General features: G+C 51.7%; 1 protein-coding gene across 1 annotated transcript in view; it reads right to left on the bottom strand.

The window, feature by feature from the left end:
* Window positions 1-15,815, bottom strand: part of LOC101931940 (complement C3-like) — a 54,199-nt gene that overhangs the window by 16,444 nt on the left and 21,940 nt on the right. Inside the window, exons 15-28 of the mRNA XM_065576279.1 lie at window positions 15,420-15,549; window positions 14,606-14,677; window positions 13,413-13,613; window positions 12,662-12,773; window positions 10,927-11,012; window positions 10,609-10,748; window positions 9,655-9,867; window positions 8,324-8,390; window positions 7,740-7,826; window positions 6,848-7,051; window positions 5,165-5,240; window positions 3,344-3,503; window positions 1,821-1,916; window positions 378-528 (exon numbers count right to left, since the gene is read on the bottom strand). Coding sequence (XP_065432351.1) covers window positions 378-528; window positions 1,821-1,916; window positions 3,344-3,503; window positions 5,165-5,240; window positions 6,848-7,051; window positions 7,740-7,826; window positions 8,324-8,390; window positions 9,655-9,867; window positions 10,609-10,748; window positions 10,927-11,012; window positions 12,662-12,773; window positions 13,413-13,613; window positions 14,606-14,677; window positions 15,420-15,549 — 1,795 coding nt within the window. The remainder of the gene's footprint in view (window positions 1-377; window positions 529-1,820; window positions 1,917-3,343; window positions 3,504-5,164; window positions 5,241-6,847; window positions 7,052-7,739; window positions 7,827-8,323; window positions 8,391-9,654; window positions 9,868-10,608; window positions 10,749-10,926; window positions 11,013-12,661; window positions 12,774-13,412; window positions 13,614-14,605; window positions 14,678-15,419; window positions 15,550-15,815) is intronic.

Genomic DNA, 15,815 nt, shown 5'->3' on the forward strand with positions numbered 1-15,815 from the left:
CCCCTTTGTTCCGTTTCATCCAGTTACATCCTCCTGACCCACTCTTTTCTCTCTTTCTCTTTGGGGTTTACATCCTTTAGATATACGTACAGGGCTCTCCGATTCCTCCTGAGGACAAGTAATACCATATATCTCTGCCACATCCAGATCTCAGACACACTGGTGTAAATGTGGAGTAACTCCACTCAACCCACGAGAGTTACTCTGGATTTACACCCAGTCTGATCAATCTCAAATCTGGCCAAAAGGAACAAATCTATGCCTGTTATTCATTCCTCATAAATTAATCCCTCTCCAACTTCCTTTGCTTTTCTTCCCTGAACCCCATCCTGACTTGGACACATCTTTCCAGTACTTGATAAGATGCCCTCATTTACCTGTCGAAGCTCTCATGAGCGCCTTCTCGGTGTTCAGTGTCCCCACCATCGCTAAGGCATAGGACGCAAGAGCCACAGTGTAAGGTCTGGTTAGAGACTGGTACCTTTCAGCTAAGTAGTCAGCGGCTTTGCTGATGCTGCCTTCCAAACTCTAGGAGGTGACAAAGAAAACAAAAGGAAAATCAAACTCGTGAGTTAGGCTGAGGTTTTGGGTGGTGTTCATGTAACACCGACAGACCCTGGTCGTCGGTGGGCAGGATCGAACCTGGGACCTCGGGAGCTAAATGCATGAGCCTTTACTGCATGAACTAAAAGCCCAAAGCTCTAGAGCAGACTCATTAATCTCTCTCTAAGTGGTCTTAGTGCCACTAGATGGGACAGACACCACACCAGGAGGTGTGTGGGTTACATTAAGACATTACGAATTCATGTGGCTTCCAGCTTTGTTTAATTTCACAGTGAATTTTGTGCTGGTGAAAGACGGAGGAGGCAGGAAGACATGGAAGTGAGATATTTGAGGGCAGCGAAAGGGGACATTTCTGGACCACACGCAGAATGTCATCAGGAGTGAAACCAAAGTCTGTGGCAGGGCCAGCCCTAGCCCAAATGGCGCCCCAGAGCGTCTTTGGCGTCCCCCCCCCCTATTTGTTAAATTTTTGAATACCTTATTTTTTACTGCATTTGTAGCCCATTTCACCACTTTGATGCACGATTCGCATGTATGATTTATCCACCTCTTCCTGTCCCTGCTCCGCCCCCTCCCTCAAAGTCCCCCCCCCGGCCCGCCGTTCCCTCTTCTGTCCCCTCCTCGGAGCGCCTCCCGCCAGCCGCTTGCTGATCAGTGGCCAGCCCCAGGGACCTGCTAAACAGCTGATCAGCGGCTAGCCGGGGCGGAACCAGTGTGGCTGGTGGGTTCTGAGCACCCCCTATTTTTTTCCATGGGTGCTTGAGCACCAGAACACCCACGGAATTGGCACCTATGCTTCTCTTCATCCCCTCTTAGTATGTGCCGACCACATCATCTCATCCTCCTCTCTTGCAGCTTCTGTCTGATACCACAGACCAGGGCCAGATTTAGGGGCAGGCAATCCAGGCAACCACCTGAAGGGCTCGGCTTGGGTGGGGGGTGCCGGGCTCGGGGTGCTATGTTTGTTGTTAAAGAAAAAGGGGGAAATGGAAAGTTTGAAGTATTCCGGTATTCCGTATGTGGATTCATTTTTCACTAACCTCCTAGAATGTTCTGGACCTATACGCTTTGTTTCTATAAGCTTAGAGGAAACAGGTTTTTTTTTATTTATTTACATATGGCATGAATCAATGCAGATTTACTAGCTCCTTCCCCAGCAAATTCCACATGCCACGGGGCGTGGTTCATAGGGGATGGAAAGATGGGAAAACCTGGGTATGAACATAGAAGTGCACATACGATGCAGAGATACTCACGTTGACTTGATCCTTGCAGATGTCCTTGGCCTCTTCCAAGGCAATCAGCACAAAAGCCGTTAAAGAGACATCAGGCTCTGCACCCTTGTACCCTCCCTAAAGGGGAGCAAAGGACAGATTTGGGATAAGAAAGTCCCCCGAGTACCATGAAAAGAAAGAATTAATCCCAGGCCCTCAGCATAGGAAATTATAGCAGAACACATGCTTCCTAGAAAGCTACCCAAGAATGGACTCTCAGTCGTGGCCAGACCTATCGCTGAACCTCCCGTTGGCTAACGAACACCTGTCGTGCAATGAACCAGCGTGAGAGAATTTAGCTCACCAGGCCAATGCTCAGGTCCTGCCACTAGCTCCCAGGCAGCTTCCCGTGCATTAATGGATCAAGCCCCAGTGACAACTTTGGCCTGTGAATCACCAAGACAGCTGCATTCTCACTAAGCCCAGGATGAAACGCATGAGAGGCGAGGACAAGGCATTCTCAGTCGAGGGGAGTTGGGTGGGGAGACAATGCCCAGGGAACATCAGGCCAGGCCAGAGACTAAGTGTCTTTAGTAAATGCTGCAAAACTATCCCCTTTGGAGACGTCTTTCAACCTCTCAACCCGAGAACAACACTCACATAACAAACCTGACCCCCTTCTATCTAATAAACCCACACATGGACATCCCCTAAACCCAGACATGGACACCCCCTTCTGCCCTAAACCCTAACACTGAGACCCCTAACACACAGACCCCTTAAACTCAGAAACTGACAGCCCTAAACCCCAGGGGTGCTGGAACAATGTTTATAGTGGGGGTGCTGAGAGCCATTGAACCAAACTGTAACTCTGTATATAATAGAAACCACTTGAAGCCAGGGGTTGTTGCAGCACCCCATGCACCCCTAGTTCCAGCACCTCTGCTAAACCCTGACATCCCTTCAGCCCCTAAACCCGAACACCAAGACCCCAAACCCCACCCTGACACCCCTAAAACTTGACACTTATGCCCCCTAAATCCTGACACCAACACCCCTTCTACCTAAACCCTAACACTGAGTCTCCAAAATCCTGACACTGACACCCGCAAAAGCCCGACACCCACACCCCCTTTTACCTAATAAACCTTAACACTGACACCCTAAATCCTGGTACCCCTAAATCCCAACCCTGACACTCCTAACTCCAACAGTGACCCCCCCTTTCACTCCTAAACCCCAAACAACAACAAAACCAAAAATGATCTACCCACAGCAGAATGTTTACCCCCAACAAGGGAGAACTGCCAAAGACTCCATGAAGTCCACTAAGGACTAAATAGATACAATCTGGCCCATTGGGCCTGAATCTCCATTCACTGCTGCCCAGGTAATTGCACTGGGTTGTTCCACTGATGGGAGAGAGAGAGAGGAGATCAGTCTGCGTGAGCACAGACTTTGGGATGTAGCCCAGTAACACGTCCCTTTGAATTATGAACCAAGAAGTTGCTGTGATGATTGAGGTGGGTAGTGATCGGTGTGTAAAAGTCAAAGGAAACACGTACCACCATCTCTCCATGGATTACGGGGGCATCTTCTTGGAAGACCCCATCTGGTTTCTGCTTTTCCAGGATCAGCCATTTCACTGCCCCACAGATAACTTGGTTTTCAATGGGCACCAGTTTCTTAGCCATGGCAAAGACCTTCGCCACGTAGGCCGTCAGCCTGAGGGCAGAATCAATCACATCACGGTCACTCCTGCCTTCCCGGAATTGCCTTCAGTGTGAAAGCTGGACCGTCTGCACACAGGTATCAGTTGAGACATTTCACCGCAGTAAATGGAGTGAGGTTCATGTGGGTCAGTTTATGGTAACCTGAGTGAGCAGGAGCTAGGGAAAATGTCACCGCTTGTCTGGGAAAGCGCATCCAGACACTGCTCCCTATTACGGCCGGCTCTACTTGAGATGTGCCGAGCTCTCGCCGCCTGCAGTGGTATGACCAGGATGGTGGGGTTGGGGGCCCGCTGTGGACAGCTGGCCACTGGGAACTGGACTGGAGAGTCATCAAACTCAACTTCACACAAGCCAATGAACGGTCATAGGTGCCGACTCTGCGGGTGTTCTGGGGCTGGAGCACCCACGGGGAAAAATTGGTGAGTGCTTAGTACCCACCAGCAGCTCCCCGCCCCCCGCCACAGCTCACCTCCGCCTCCTCCCCTGAGCGCACCACGTACCCGCTTTTTCCCCCTCGCTCCCAGTGGTTGCGCTGCGAAACAGTTGTTTCATGCAGCAAGCACTGGGAGATGGGGGGAAGAGGGGGAACGCAGCGCACTCAGGGAAGAGGCACGGCTGGGGCAGGGATTTGGGGAAGAGGTCCAATAGGGGCAAGGAGGGGGTGAAGTTGGGGCGGGGACTTTGGGGAAGGGGTTGGAACAGGGGCGGGGCAGGGAAAGGGTGGAGTCGGGGCGGGGCCAGGGGTGAGGAAAGTTGGCGCCTATGGTAACGGTTAGTCTGAGCAGGCTACAGACTAGCCACCTAAAACTGAAAGGACCTGGAGTTCATTACTAAGGCAGCAGCAGGCCTTAGGGCCACCCTGGGGGCAGTCTGAGCAGCGGCTGGAGCAACGGCCCAGGAGCAGCCCCGGAGGCCGTTGGAGAGAGTCCCCAGGGGCCTCGGAACAGCGGGCGGCCGGATGCAGTCAGACTCTGCCGCCGGAGCAGGAGCCAGCTGTCAGCCCCCGGGAATCCCCCAGAGCAATGGCGCTGCAGGGACCCCCCACAGCAGCAGCACCCCGGGGACCCCCAGAGCAGCAGCACCCTAGGAGCAGCTAAGAATTAGTCAGGAATGTGACACCCTGATGGGGTATTGCTGGTAAAACTCATGGACAGGTCATAGGCCGTGAATTTTTGTTTATTGCCCGTGGCCTGTCCATGACTTTTACTAAAAATACCCATGACTAAATCTTTGCCTTATTCATTCCCTATCCCTCAAGCCCTCTGCTCACCCACACTGAACTGTCACTGAAATCACCGGGGGCCACATTTACAAGGTATTTAGGCACCTAACGGTGCAAATAGGCACCTAACAGGATTTACCAAAGTGCCTAAGTGAGTTAGGCACCCAACTCCCACTGACTTTCAAAGGGAATTAAGCCCCTACACTGCTTAGGTGCATTTGTAAATCCTGCCAGGTGCCTGTCTCATCTTTGCAAGTCTTTCCATTGCCATCTGTGGGAGTTGGATTGGGTACTTTTTTCCCCATTGTGTGTGTTGACCTTTGCCCTCTGGTTTTAGGCTGGAGACTGACTGTCTCTGGCTGACATATTGCATGTGTAGGGTCAGGCTAACGCTGATCAAGAGGGTGCATCAGAAAACCCACTGTCCTCACCAAGTGCTTGCTGGTCGGTCTTTGAAAGCGGCGTATGAGAAGTCGGGTTTTTTGTAAACCATCTGCTGCGTGTAACCTGAAACAGGGAGAGTAAGAAGGAGCTGTGCAATGTCTAGTGAGTGTCTAATGAGGCTTTACGTGCGTAAGGCAAATGAAGTCAGAGCTGTGACCCCTGCCGCAGCTGTCTGAGTTGTGTGGCTCTCCCTTTTTCTGCAGGAGGGACACAGCACAGCAACTCAAGGGAAGCAAAGGCAGAAAGCTGTCTGGTGGGGAAGCCGATTGGCATGGGCACTGCCCCGTTCCTCACCAGCATGAATCCTTCCTCCAGGGTGGGAGTGGGGCCAAGTGATTACAGTGTATGGCGACCTGGGAGGTGGGATGCCTGGGTTCTATGCCAGGCTCCAGGAGGGGAGGGTGGGTTAGTGTTTGGAGCAAGGTGCTGTGAGTTAGGACTCCTAGGTTCAGTTCTCAGTTCTGTCACTCACTACGTGATGTGCTCTTGGGCAAGTCACTGCCTGCCTCAGTTTCCCCATATTGTAAAAGCTTAATGGATGGGATGTTTGTAGTTCAGACTCCGTGCCTAATTTAGGCAGCCCACAAGGGGGCCTGCGGTGTAGTTAAAGGGACACCTGTTCTTTCAGGAGCTAGGCTGAAACCTACCAAGTTCTCTCAATGGTCATGAGATTCTCTATCGTTCCTCGCTACCAAGTGCCAACCTGACACGGATTTGAACTGTGGGTGAATGGCCTCCACCCCATGACTATCCCATCTCCCGCACAACAGCCATAGGCCAGCAATGAACAGGAGCCCAAAAGCCCAGCAGAACTGAAAATGGGATTGGGCATTTGTCTCCATATGAAGGTCTATTCAGAGTTATCATGACTAATGCCGATGTACACTGGTGAAGGGATATTAAACCTCATGCTTCAGGTCTTAAACCAACCTCTAAAGGGAGTAGGAGACCTAAAGTGGGAGGCAGATTCTCTCTCTATTTTAGGGGCTTATCTGGCCCCGATTCTCATAGTACCAGGGTGCCTCACATTCTTCACTGTAACTACCAGGGGCACCGGAACAGGGGGAGCCGGGGGTCATGGCCCCTCCCACTTTTTTCCTGCCTTATGGGTAAGTGACGGGGGAGGAGAGGAGTGAGCAGCAGATTGGGGGCGGGAGGAGATGGAGCAAGGGCAAGACTTGGGGAAGAAACCTAGTGGGGCGGGGCCACGGGACAGAGCATGGGTGGGCCCACAGGGGGAGGGGCAGAGTGGGGGTGGAGCAGAGTGGGGAGGGGCAGAGTGGGAGCAGGGCCACGCTCCAGGTGCCGGTGGGAGTTTGCGGAGCTCCTGCCATCTACCCTCACAACCCCCCTGCCAGCAGGGCACTGCTACTCTCCCCATTTGCAAAAGGTTGGAAATGGAGTCACAGAGAAATTAAGTGACTTGTCCAACATCCCACCAGGAGTATGTGGCAGAGCAGGGAACTGAACTGGTGTCCCCTGAGTGCCAGGCTACCTGTCTGATCCCGGGATTCTCTATTGCCCAATGTGCTTAACGGGAGGTTTCTGAAGCATTTGGTACTGGCCACTCTCCGAGACAGGCTACTGGACTAGATGGACCTCGGGGCCAGTCCTGTGTCCCTAACGCGAGCCTGAAGAGGGATTTGCTGTCTGGCATGAGAAGTACTTACCTTGCATGATCAACTTGATGGCTTCTGCCCTGCGTTCCACCCCAATCCTTTCCCACTGCTCGGTGCTGTCCAGGTAGATGGTGGCAATGACCGGGGGGGTCATGCCAATCATATTCTGTTCCCCACAGCCAGACGGCGTCACAATGAGGTGCTTCAGGTTGGCCCCGTCGATGGAGTTTTCGACAATGATTGTCACAGGGTTTCCTGGCCAAGGAAATAACACGGCGTGAATTCGAGCACCGAGAGCAGGCGCTGGTGGGGACAGAGAGACAGACAGACCTCTCTGCGGGCAGTGGCGGATTGAGAGTTCAGTCCGGCACGGTGCTGAGCACACCCAAACCCCATGAAGGCTGGATCCTAACCCAGCGACAACTGATCCAGGCCCTGTGTGCTGACAAGGTCCCCGCAATGCTCTGAGCATTTCTCATCAAGCCCTCCTAGGCTACTTCACTCCAGGCCTTGCTGGTCAAGCTAAATGGGGTTAAAGGAAGGGCTATTATCCACATGGGGAGCTGAAAGACAGATAGGCTAAGGGTGCTGCCCAAAGTCACCAGGAACGTCTGTGGCCAAGGAAGGTCTTGAACTTACATTTCCTAAATACTAAGCGAGGGCTCAAACCACTAGGCCTTCCTGTCCAGAGACAGAGGCTGCCCCCTGGGTGCTCCTTATTTCTTTGCACACATCTCTCCTGTGAGTATCTTGCTTAGCCACACGCCGACAATGACTTTGCTGTATCTTGGCCATTAATGCTCGATAGTGCACGTAGACAGTTGTAACAGAACCAGGTGGGTAATCGGTCCACCTCCTGCGAGTGTGGCTACCAGAGAAGAATTCATTGCTCCCTTCACTCTGTTTCTAAAGCATAAAACTCTTTCACATCAGAGGCCCTTGCCTTGGATGCTGACTTTGGTCTCCGATTCTGTGTCTGGAACCATGTCGTCTATATCTGCCGCTTTCACCTTCTCTTCCTGGACTCCCCCTGAAAAGGAAGGACGAGGAGAAGAGACAGTGAAATGCCATCCGTCCAGCCGGGTGAGCTTTGCTGCTGGTTCTTGAATAACACTCTACAATGCTCATAGAGCCCTGCACTATCCACTGACGTGCTAGGGCAAAGGGAGGGAGGGGACAGCTGAGATGGGAACCAGGAAGCTATGAATACGGGGCAGCCAGAGGCGGCTGCATTTCAGTGGCAGCAGAATTGCTCTGCATAGCGCTGATTCTAGTCTTCCGTGATGAGCCTGATTTTGACCTCCATCTCAGCCAACACGAAACCAATCCCTCTGAAATCTACCACGCACGATCAGATGCCAGGGTAGAATTTTTCAGGGAAGTTTTCTGCAGATTCGATTAAGGGTTTGGGTTAGATACAAGGGCTCCAAAAACAGAGATGCTCTCACTTAGATATAGATTGTGGAATTCTTTGAGACCTTCAGGATGAAAGGTGCCATGTAAACGCAAAGCAGTGCGGCTACTCACCTGGTCCTTTCGCAGATGGATCCAATACGACAGACTTAATTGTTTTGCTCATCCTCATCCCTTCCGGCTAGAAAGGAATGACAAGAGCATAGTAAGCACAGTAGCATTCAGAGACAATGAAGAGCAGTAGGAAAAGGTGAGCGACTTGCTGATCTTGTGATCAGCGTGAATCAGGAGTGACTCCACTTTGGAAATCAGCAGTCAAGTGAAACTGAAATCAGGGTCCGTCCCAATGAGTCTGCAATCTGACCTCAACTTCAGGCAGCGTCCCTTTTCATTTTGGATCCTGGTTAGGATGCATCCAAGGAGAAGTCCCTAGGCCAAATTCATCCCTAGCATAACACCACTGATTCCATCACAGATGAACGGGACAAATATTTCCCAGAAGCTGGGAGTGGGCGACGGGATGGATCACTTGATGATTGCCTGTTCTGTTCATTCCTTCTGGGGCACCTGGCATTGGCCACTGTCGGCAGACAGGATACTGGGCTAGATGGACCTTTGGTCTGACCCAGTAGGGCCGTTCTTATGAATCTGGCAGGGCGAGGAAGTGAGAAGGTCAATTTATTCCATCATTGCTCTGTGACTTCCTAGAAGGACTTTTCTACTCCCTGATCATCCCTGGAGGATCTTCCTCTCACCCAGCATTGCAATGATCTCCTAGAGCAGGCCAGTGGGACGCCCTTCACAACCCACCAATGCTGCTCCTTTGCTCAGCTCTCTCTGCCAAGTGATATGAGGTTCTCCCTGGGTGCATTGATTCCAGCACCCGCTGGTCCAAGGAGTAAGACCCTGGGCATGAGGAACTGAACCTAGGTCTTTTATATGACGGCTCAGAGGATTGAGTGTAAGGGTACGTCTATACCCAGCCGCTAGTTCGGCGGCTGGCAATCGAACTTCTGGGTTCGACTTATCGCGTCTTGTCTGGACGCGATAAGTCGAACCCGGAAGTGCTCGCCGTCGACTGCGGTACTCCAGCTAGACGAGAGGAGTACCGCGGAGTCGATGGGGGAGCCTGCCTGCCGCGTGTGGACCGAGGTAAGATCGAACTAAGGTACTTCGAACTTCAGCTACGTTATTCACGTAGCTGAAGTTGCGTACCGTAGTTCGATTTGGGGGGATAGTGTAGACCAAGCCTAAGATAACCAGGCCAGCCCCAGCCCTGCTATAGTTGCCACAGGGGAGGGGAGGAAGTGGGATGAGGACGGAGATGCAGGTTGTTAATTTAACAGCTTAAGGTACAGCACCGATTCCAGAAGCCAGCCAATCTGGCCTCCAGCCTCTTGCCCTCCAGCGAACATCATCCCCACCCCCCGTCACCTGATACCTACCACAACCTTCAGTTTCTTCTTCACGCCATCAGACACAAAACTGCCCCACACTGCTGCCTTGACCTCAATGTCATGAGATCCCAGCTGCAGCGGGACAATCACTAATGGCACGGCCAGGGAGGACTTGGCTTTGATGTCAAGGATCTGCCGGTATTTAGCCTTGGAAGTGGATGCGCTGCAGAAAACTGGGTTGTACAGCAGCTCCAGCCGGACCTGAGAAGAGAACAGAGATTCGTGAGCAGGCAGTCTGCCCACCATGACACTGTAGGTCATTGATCCAAAATGTACCCTCTGACTGGAGTTTGCCTTTTTAGTCTTAATAAATAACAGACAGGACTGTACTTACAAAGCACAAGACTGTATCCTGATCTCCTTCCTGAGAGGCCCTTCAGGACCCCCTCTAGTTCTATCCTGCCTCAGAGAGGCCCTCAGCCTGTGGTGTTCCTGAGTGGAAGTAATGAGACCCACCTGGTCTGGCTACTGGTGTGAGTCAGCAGAAAGCTCTGAACCTGGTACCTACTCACAGATTTGGGGCCCAACCAGAGAAGAATGGCAGACAGAAAGGTATTTTTTTATCTTCCTCTATATCATGCAATCTTGCCAGAAGCTGGGAATAGGCAACAGGGGATGGATCACTTGATGGTTACCTGTTCAGTTCATTCCCTCTGAAGCCCCTGGCATTGGCCACTGTCAGAACACAGGATTCTGGGCTAGATGGACCATTGGTCTGACCCATATGGCCGTTCTTATGTTCTTAACTGGGTGGATTCCATAGCCCTGCTCCTGCAAGGTGCTGAGCACCCAACAAGGTCAATGGGAGACAAGGGTGTCCAGCCCCAAAGGGATCAGGCCCTAGAAGAACAAGCCTTCCACCATTTTGTTTTGGTTTCGCTGTCTGTCAAAGCATTGGTCTCCTCAGGTCCACTGTAGAGCCCCATGAGGCGGTGAGCTTACCTTAATTGGTTGGTCCCGATAGTTGTAGAGAATAGCCCGGATTTCCACCTGCTCATTCCTCACTACAGAGTAGGGCAGCCGGAGGTCGATGAAAAAATCTTTCATTACTGTTATCTCATAGGGGTCAGCCACACAGATCCCTGCAATGGGGAAAGACCCAGGGTCAGAGACGGGGGGGCTTATACTTTAGTCCTGAAACGTGTCTGTCGCCTCGATTGTTCCATCTCACTGTGATGTTTCCAAGGCCCATTGTGGCCTGGCATCTTTTCCCTATTAGCTTTTCTGCCTGTTCTCTGGAGAGCTTGTGGTGTTCCTCACCTTTGGTCTCTGAAAGGCTCACAGCCAGGACTTCCCAGGTGGTGATGGAATCCTTCAGGAAAATAGGCACCGTCTTGGAAGAAATTCTACATGGAAAGAGAAAGACAGAGTCTTTTACAGAAGGAAGGAGCTAGGACTCATGGACATTCCCCAGCTAAAGGTCTAGACCAAAGGTGGGCAAAGTACAGCCCACGGGCCACATCTGGACCCTCCTGCCTAGCCCCTAAGCTCTTGGCCTGGGAGGCTAGCCCCCGGCCCCTCCCCTGCTGTTACCCCTCACCTGCAGCCTCAGCTCACTGCTCCGTCGGCGCAATGCTCTGGGTGGCGGCGCTGCGAGCTATTGCCGGGCAGCGCAGCTGTAGAGCTGGCCTGACCCGGTGCTCTGTGATGCACAGTGGTGTGGCTGGCTCCAGTCGGATGGTGTGGCTGCCTGTCCTGGTGCTCTAGGCGGCACGACTGTAGCACCAGCAGCCACCGGTGCTCCAGTAAGGTAAGGGGGCAGGGAGCGGGGGAGGGAGGGGTTGGATAGAGGGCAGGGGAGTTTGGGGTGGTGGTCAGGGGGCAGGGTTGTGGATACGGGTCGGGGTGGTCGGAGGGTGGGGAACAGGGGGGTTGAATGGGGGTAGGGGTCCCGGGGGGGCAGTTAGAAAGGAGAGGGAGGTTGGATGGGGTGGCGGGGGTCAGTCAGGGGCAGGGAGTCTGGGGGCAGTCAGAGGTGGATGGGTCCCGGGGGGGCCATCAGGGGACAGGGAACGGTGAGGTTGGATGGGGCAGGAGACCTGGGGGGGTCATCAGGGGGCGAGAAACAGGGGCAGTCGGATAGGGGCCGGGGGCCGGGCCACGTCTAGCTGTTTGGGGAGGCACAGCCTCCCGTATCCAGCTCTCCATGCAATTTCAGGAACCCGATGTGGCCCTCAGGCCAAAAAGTTTGCCCGCCCCTAGTCAAGATCCTTCTATCTTAGGACTGAAGTCCATGGTAAAGCCTTCTTCACCCAAACACTGAACTATAGAGCCATCTCTGGGGAGGAACTCAGCGGTCCAAGTTCTGCACCAGCCACAGGACGCAACCTGTTTTAAAAGTCTCAAGAGTAGGGATATTAATTCTAGTGTCCCGGTCTAATTCCAAGCAGGGGAATTATATTCCATTCCACTGGAGAGGGGCCTGACCCATCACTTCATTTACCTTTTTTTTAAAAAAAAGGTTCAGCCGTCCAATTAGAAAGCACCATCAATATCACATGACTCAACAACCCAATAACACACCCTGAACAACAAACACAAATGAGGAACGGTTCCCGAACAGGATAAAAGGCCAACGCTAAACAGCCAGACACCTACATCCTATTCTAGCACCTAAATCAGCAGCCTGGATTTTCATTAGGGCTGAAGCCAGGGGATACCGCTCGCTGCCCAGCACCTCTGGAAGTTGGGCCAGTTCTTTTAGGTACCTAAATATGGGCTCAAAACTGGAGTAACTGAATGAAATTCTCTGGTCTCTATTATGCAGAAGGTGAGACTAGATGATCTAACAGCTCCTTCTGGCCTTAAAATCTAGGAGTGACTCTATGAATATGGATCAGCTGCTGAATGCTGGCCCTAATTCATGACAAATACTCCACCCAGCTCCACTGGGGATCTTGCTGTGGAGAGACACTGACTTGAGTGGGAGCTACACCATGCCACGTCTGAATGTGGCCCTTTGATGAATGGGAGTGACACGGCCACAGGCTCTTACCCCAGTTCATTTGGTCGCTCAGTAAGCTGCTCCACTTGCCACAACCAGCTCTCTGGAAACTGGCTCCTGGAGGTGATATCTTCGTCGGACATGAAATCTTCATCCAAGTCACCTGGGAAGTCAAATCACAGACCGTCTGGCTCTGCAGTGACATTGATTGGGATGGGGCAAATCTGAAAGGATTCGGGGGTTGGCCTCCTCTAGAACTGACCTGAAAGCATCCCTGATTTGACCTATGTTGCCAAGTTTTGATGCTGCCAGCCCAGAAAAGCATGAACTGGAGTGTGGTTGAATGGCTGGAGGGAAAGCCACAGGCTTCTTCTCCTCTCCATGCCTGCCTTGCTGTTCCCCCAAGAGCTAGCCTTTTCTGGGCTCCTATAACACTGGTATAAGCCACTGGCTCAGTGCTACATGTGCGCCCTCTACTGGATATTTTGCAAAGGGTAAGAGCCTACTACTATTTCTAGCTAGGGGAGTTACCCCTTTAGCTCAAGTGGTAGAGAATTGTGCTTTAGAAACAAAGATTAAACCTCAGCGGCACCCTGTGAAGAGGTTATTACCCTGACTCATCTGGGTCCCCATATCAACATGGTGCAACACTAACAGGATTGCTGCCACTGCATTTATGCCCATCTCCCCCCCGGGGGGATCTGTGAACATGAGCAGGGTTGGTTCATGTGGCGTGGTCTTATTTCTCTAACAATCCCCCCAGTCTTGCTCCTCTGAGTGATATTGAAACCCTGGTACTTGCTTCTTGCAAGTTCCAGGTGGAGCTCCCGTTGCAGCTTGTCCCGTATGGTCTTGATATAATTGCAGCAATCGAGGAAGGTCTTCTTGCATTCATCCGTATCCAGGATGTACCCAGCCCGCTTCTCGCAGCTGTGCCCCATGGGGTTCTCGTGCATCCCATCTTCACAGCATTTCTTCTGCTTCCGGTCCTGGTAATCTGCCGCTGAAATGTATAAGCCAGAAGGTCATTCCTACCACGCTTCTTCAAATCCTCACTCTCTCTCATTAATTTACTAATGGACAAAGCCAAAGAAGGAACATAGGAACTGGCACTCTACTCAGTGGGTTGAGCATTGGCCTGCTAAACCCAGGATTGTGAGTTCAATCCCTTAAGGGGGCCACTTAGGGATCTGGGGCAAAATCAGTACTTGGTCCTGCTAATGAAAGCAAGGGGCTGGACTCAATGACCTTTCAAGGTCCCTTCCAGTTCTAGGAGGTAGGATATCTCCATAAATTTAACCCAGTATCTTGTCACTAGTACCAGCAACTTCAGAGAAAGGTGCAAGAAACCGCATAGTGGAATAACCTGCCCACAGAGAAGTTTCTTCCTGACCCCAATCAGAGGTTGGCTCATGCCCGGAAGCATGAGGATGTATAGCTCTTCTTAAAAAATCCTATCCTATGGAAGGGTGAACATCCTCCTTTTCCATGTAAATGGCTCATCCTTTTTTGAATCCTGCTAGGCTCTTGGCCTCAATACAATCCTGTGGTGGTGAGCACTATGAGTTAATTATGAAAATAGTTCCTTTATAAATTCTTAATTAGAAACCATTCAGTTGGGTTGAGTGTCTCCTTGTGCTTATATGGGTAATGTAACAATGTACCTGTTGATGTTATTTGAATTGTAGTAGCACTTTGGGTCCCCAGTCATGGCCCAGAATCCCACAGTGCTGGGGGCTTTACCAACACAGAACAGAGAGACGGTCCGTGCCCCAAAGAGCAATTTACCATTCATTATTTTCTATACCTCTATAAATTGACCAGTTCCAATCTCTCCTCATATGGAAGTCTATCCAGACTCCCCCATCTCATGTTACAGGTAATGCAGCTGGCAGGAGGCTGTAGCAGGGTGAAACTGGTCACACTAGGGAATCACATTCCTGCTTTGCATGCTTGCTTTGACCAAGGACAGCAAACCCCCTGATTAGTACCTACTTTTGATTGCCTTATATTCAATGAGCTGAACGGAGCGACGCCGGCGTTTTGCTGGCCGGGGACACTCTGGATCTGCAGAAGGAAGTGAGAAACAGAAAATAAAACCCCACCCACTGAGTGAGGCCCTACACTCAACTTGCTGCCATGTCTCTGTCTGGATGTAACAGGGTAACTTTCGAACACCACATCCGGTCAATTCCCAAATTTCCAAGAATGGTCTAGGCCTCAATGAGCAGAACCCCATTGATTTAGGGGGGAATCAGAAAACCAGAAAAGCCATTTTGGCACATAACATATTGCTCCTTCCTGTCCCAGCCACATAAGAGCTGTTGGGCAGATGCTCAGTCAGCCAGGGCAACCAGAAAGAGAGGAGAGTGAAGGAGGCTTCATTCCTTCCTCCTTCCTAGCGCGCTGCCCCCAAAAGCCTGCAGCCTGGGGCAGAGAGCGAGTCAGAGAGAAGCACCAGCCACCTGCCCGTCCCTTCCAGGCCAGGGGGAAGAAAGATACTTTGGAAATGGGAGAAACCCAGTGGTCTAGAAGAGAAACTCTTTGAATCCCATCCTCGAAACCATCCCATTCTTAAAATTAATCCCTTTTTTAATAGGTGGGGGGCCAGTGGGAATTCAGGAACTTATTCTCATCCCCGACGGTAACCCCAACATTTCCATTCCTAGGCCGTTCCAGTGGGATTTGCCCTGCTAGACTGATGTCCCTACCCCGGGCTCACGCCATAGGTTACTGTGCCTTGCTTTGCTGACTCTTTCCTCCCTTCCTCCAACGCTCATGGCGACCGTTCAGCTCTATAGAGTGATACCTGTTCTCTGGACTGTAGAAATCCTATTGCTCGTCTCCAGGGCCAGTCCAGCATCCGTAAATACCCCCAGATTGTTCTTTCCACTGCCAGCTGTACAGCCAATGTCACTCTTCTCCACGGAGTCCCAGATCTGTGAGGTGCAAACACAATGGTTGAGAGATTATTGTTAACAATGGTACCTCCCATTTATAGGTGACATCCAGCATGATCCCAAAGCATTATACAGGCTCTGAGCCAGATTCTGGTTTCAGGTACATCTGTGCAATCTGCAGTAACTCCATTGACTAGCTCCGTGTTTGCAGCAGTGTAAATGAAAGCAAAAACTGTAAGTAAAGGATTTATTGCAACTCAGTCCCCACTGAAATGCAGCCACCTCTGGGATGGAGCACAACAGTC

This window comes from Chrysemys picta, chromosome 22 (assembly GCF_011386835.1).
Source record: "Chrysemys picta bellii isolate R12L10 chromosome 22, ASM1138683v2, whole genome shotgun sequence".
NCBI classification, from domain to species: Eukaryota; Metazoa; Chordata; order Testudines; family Emydidae; genus Chrysemys; species Chrysemys picta.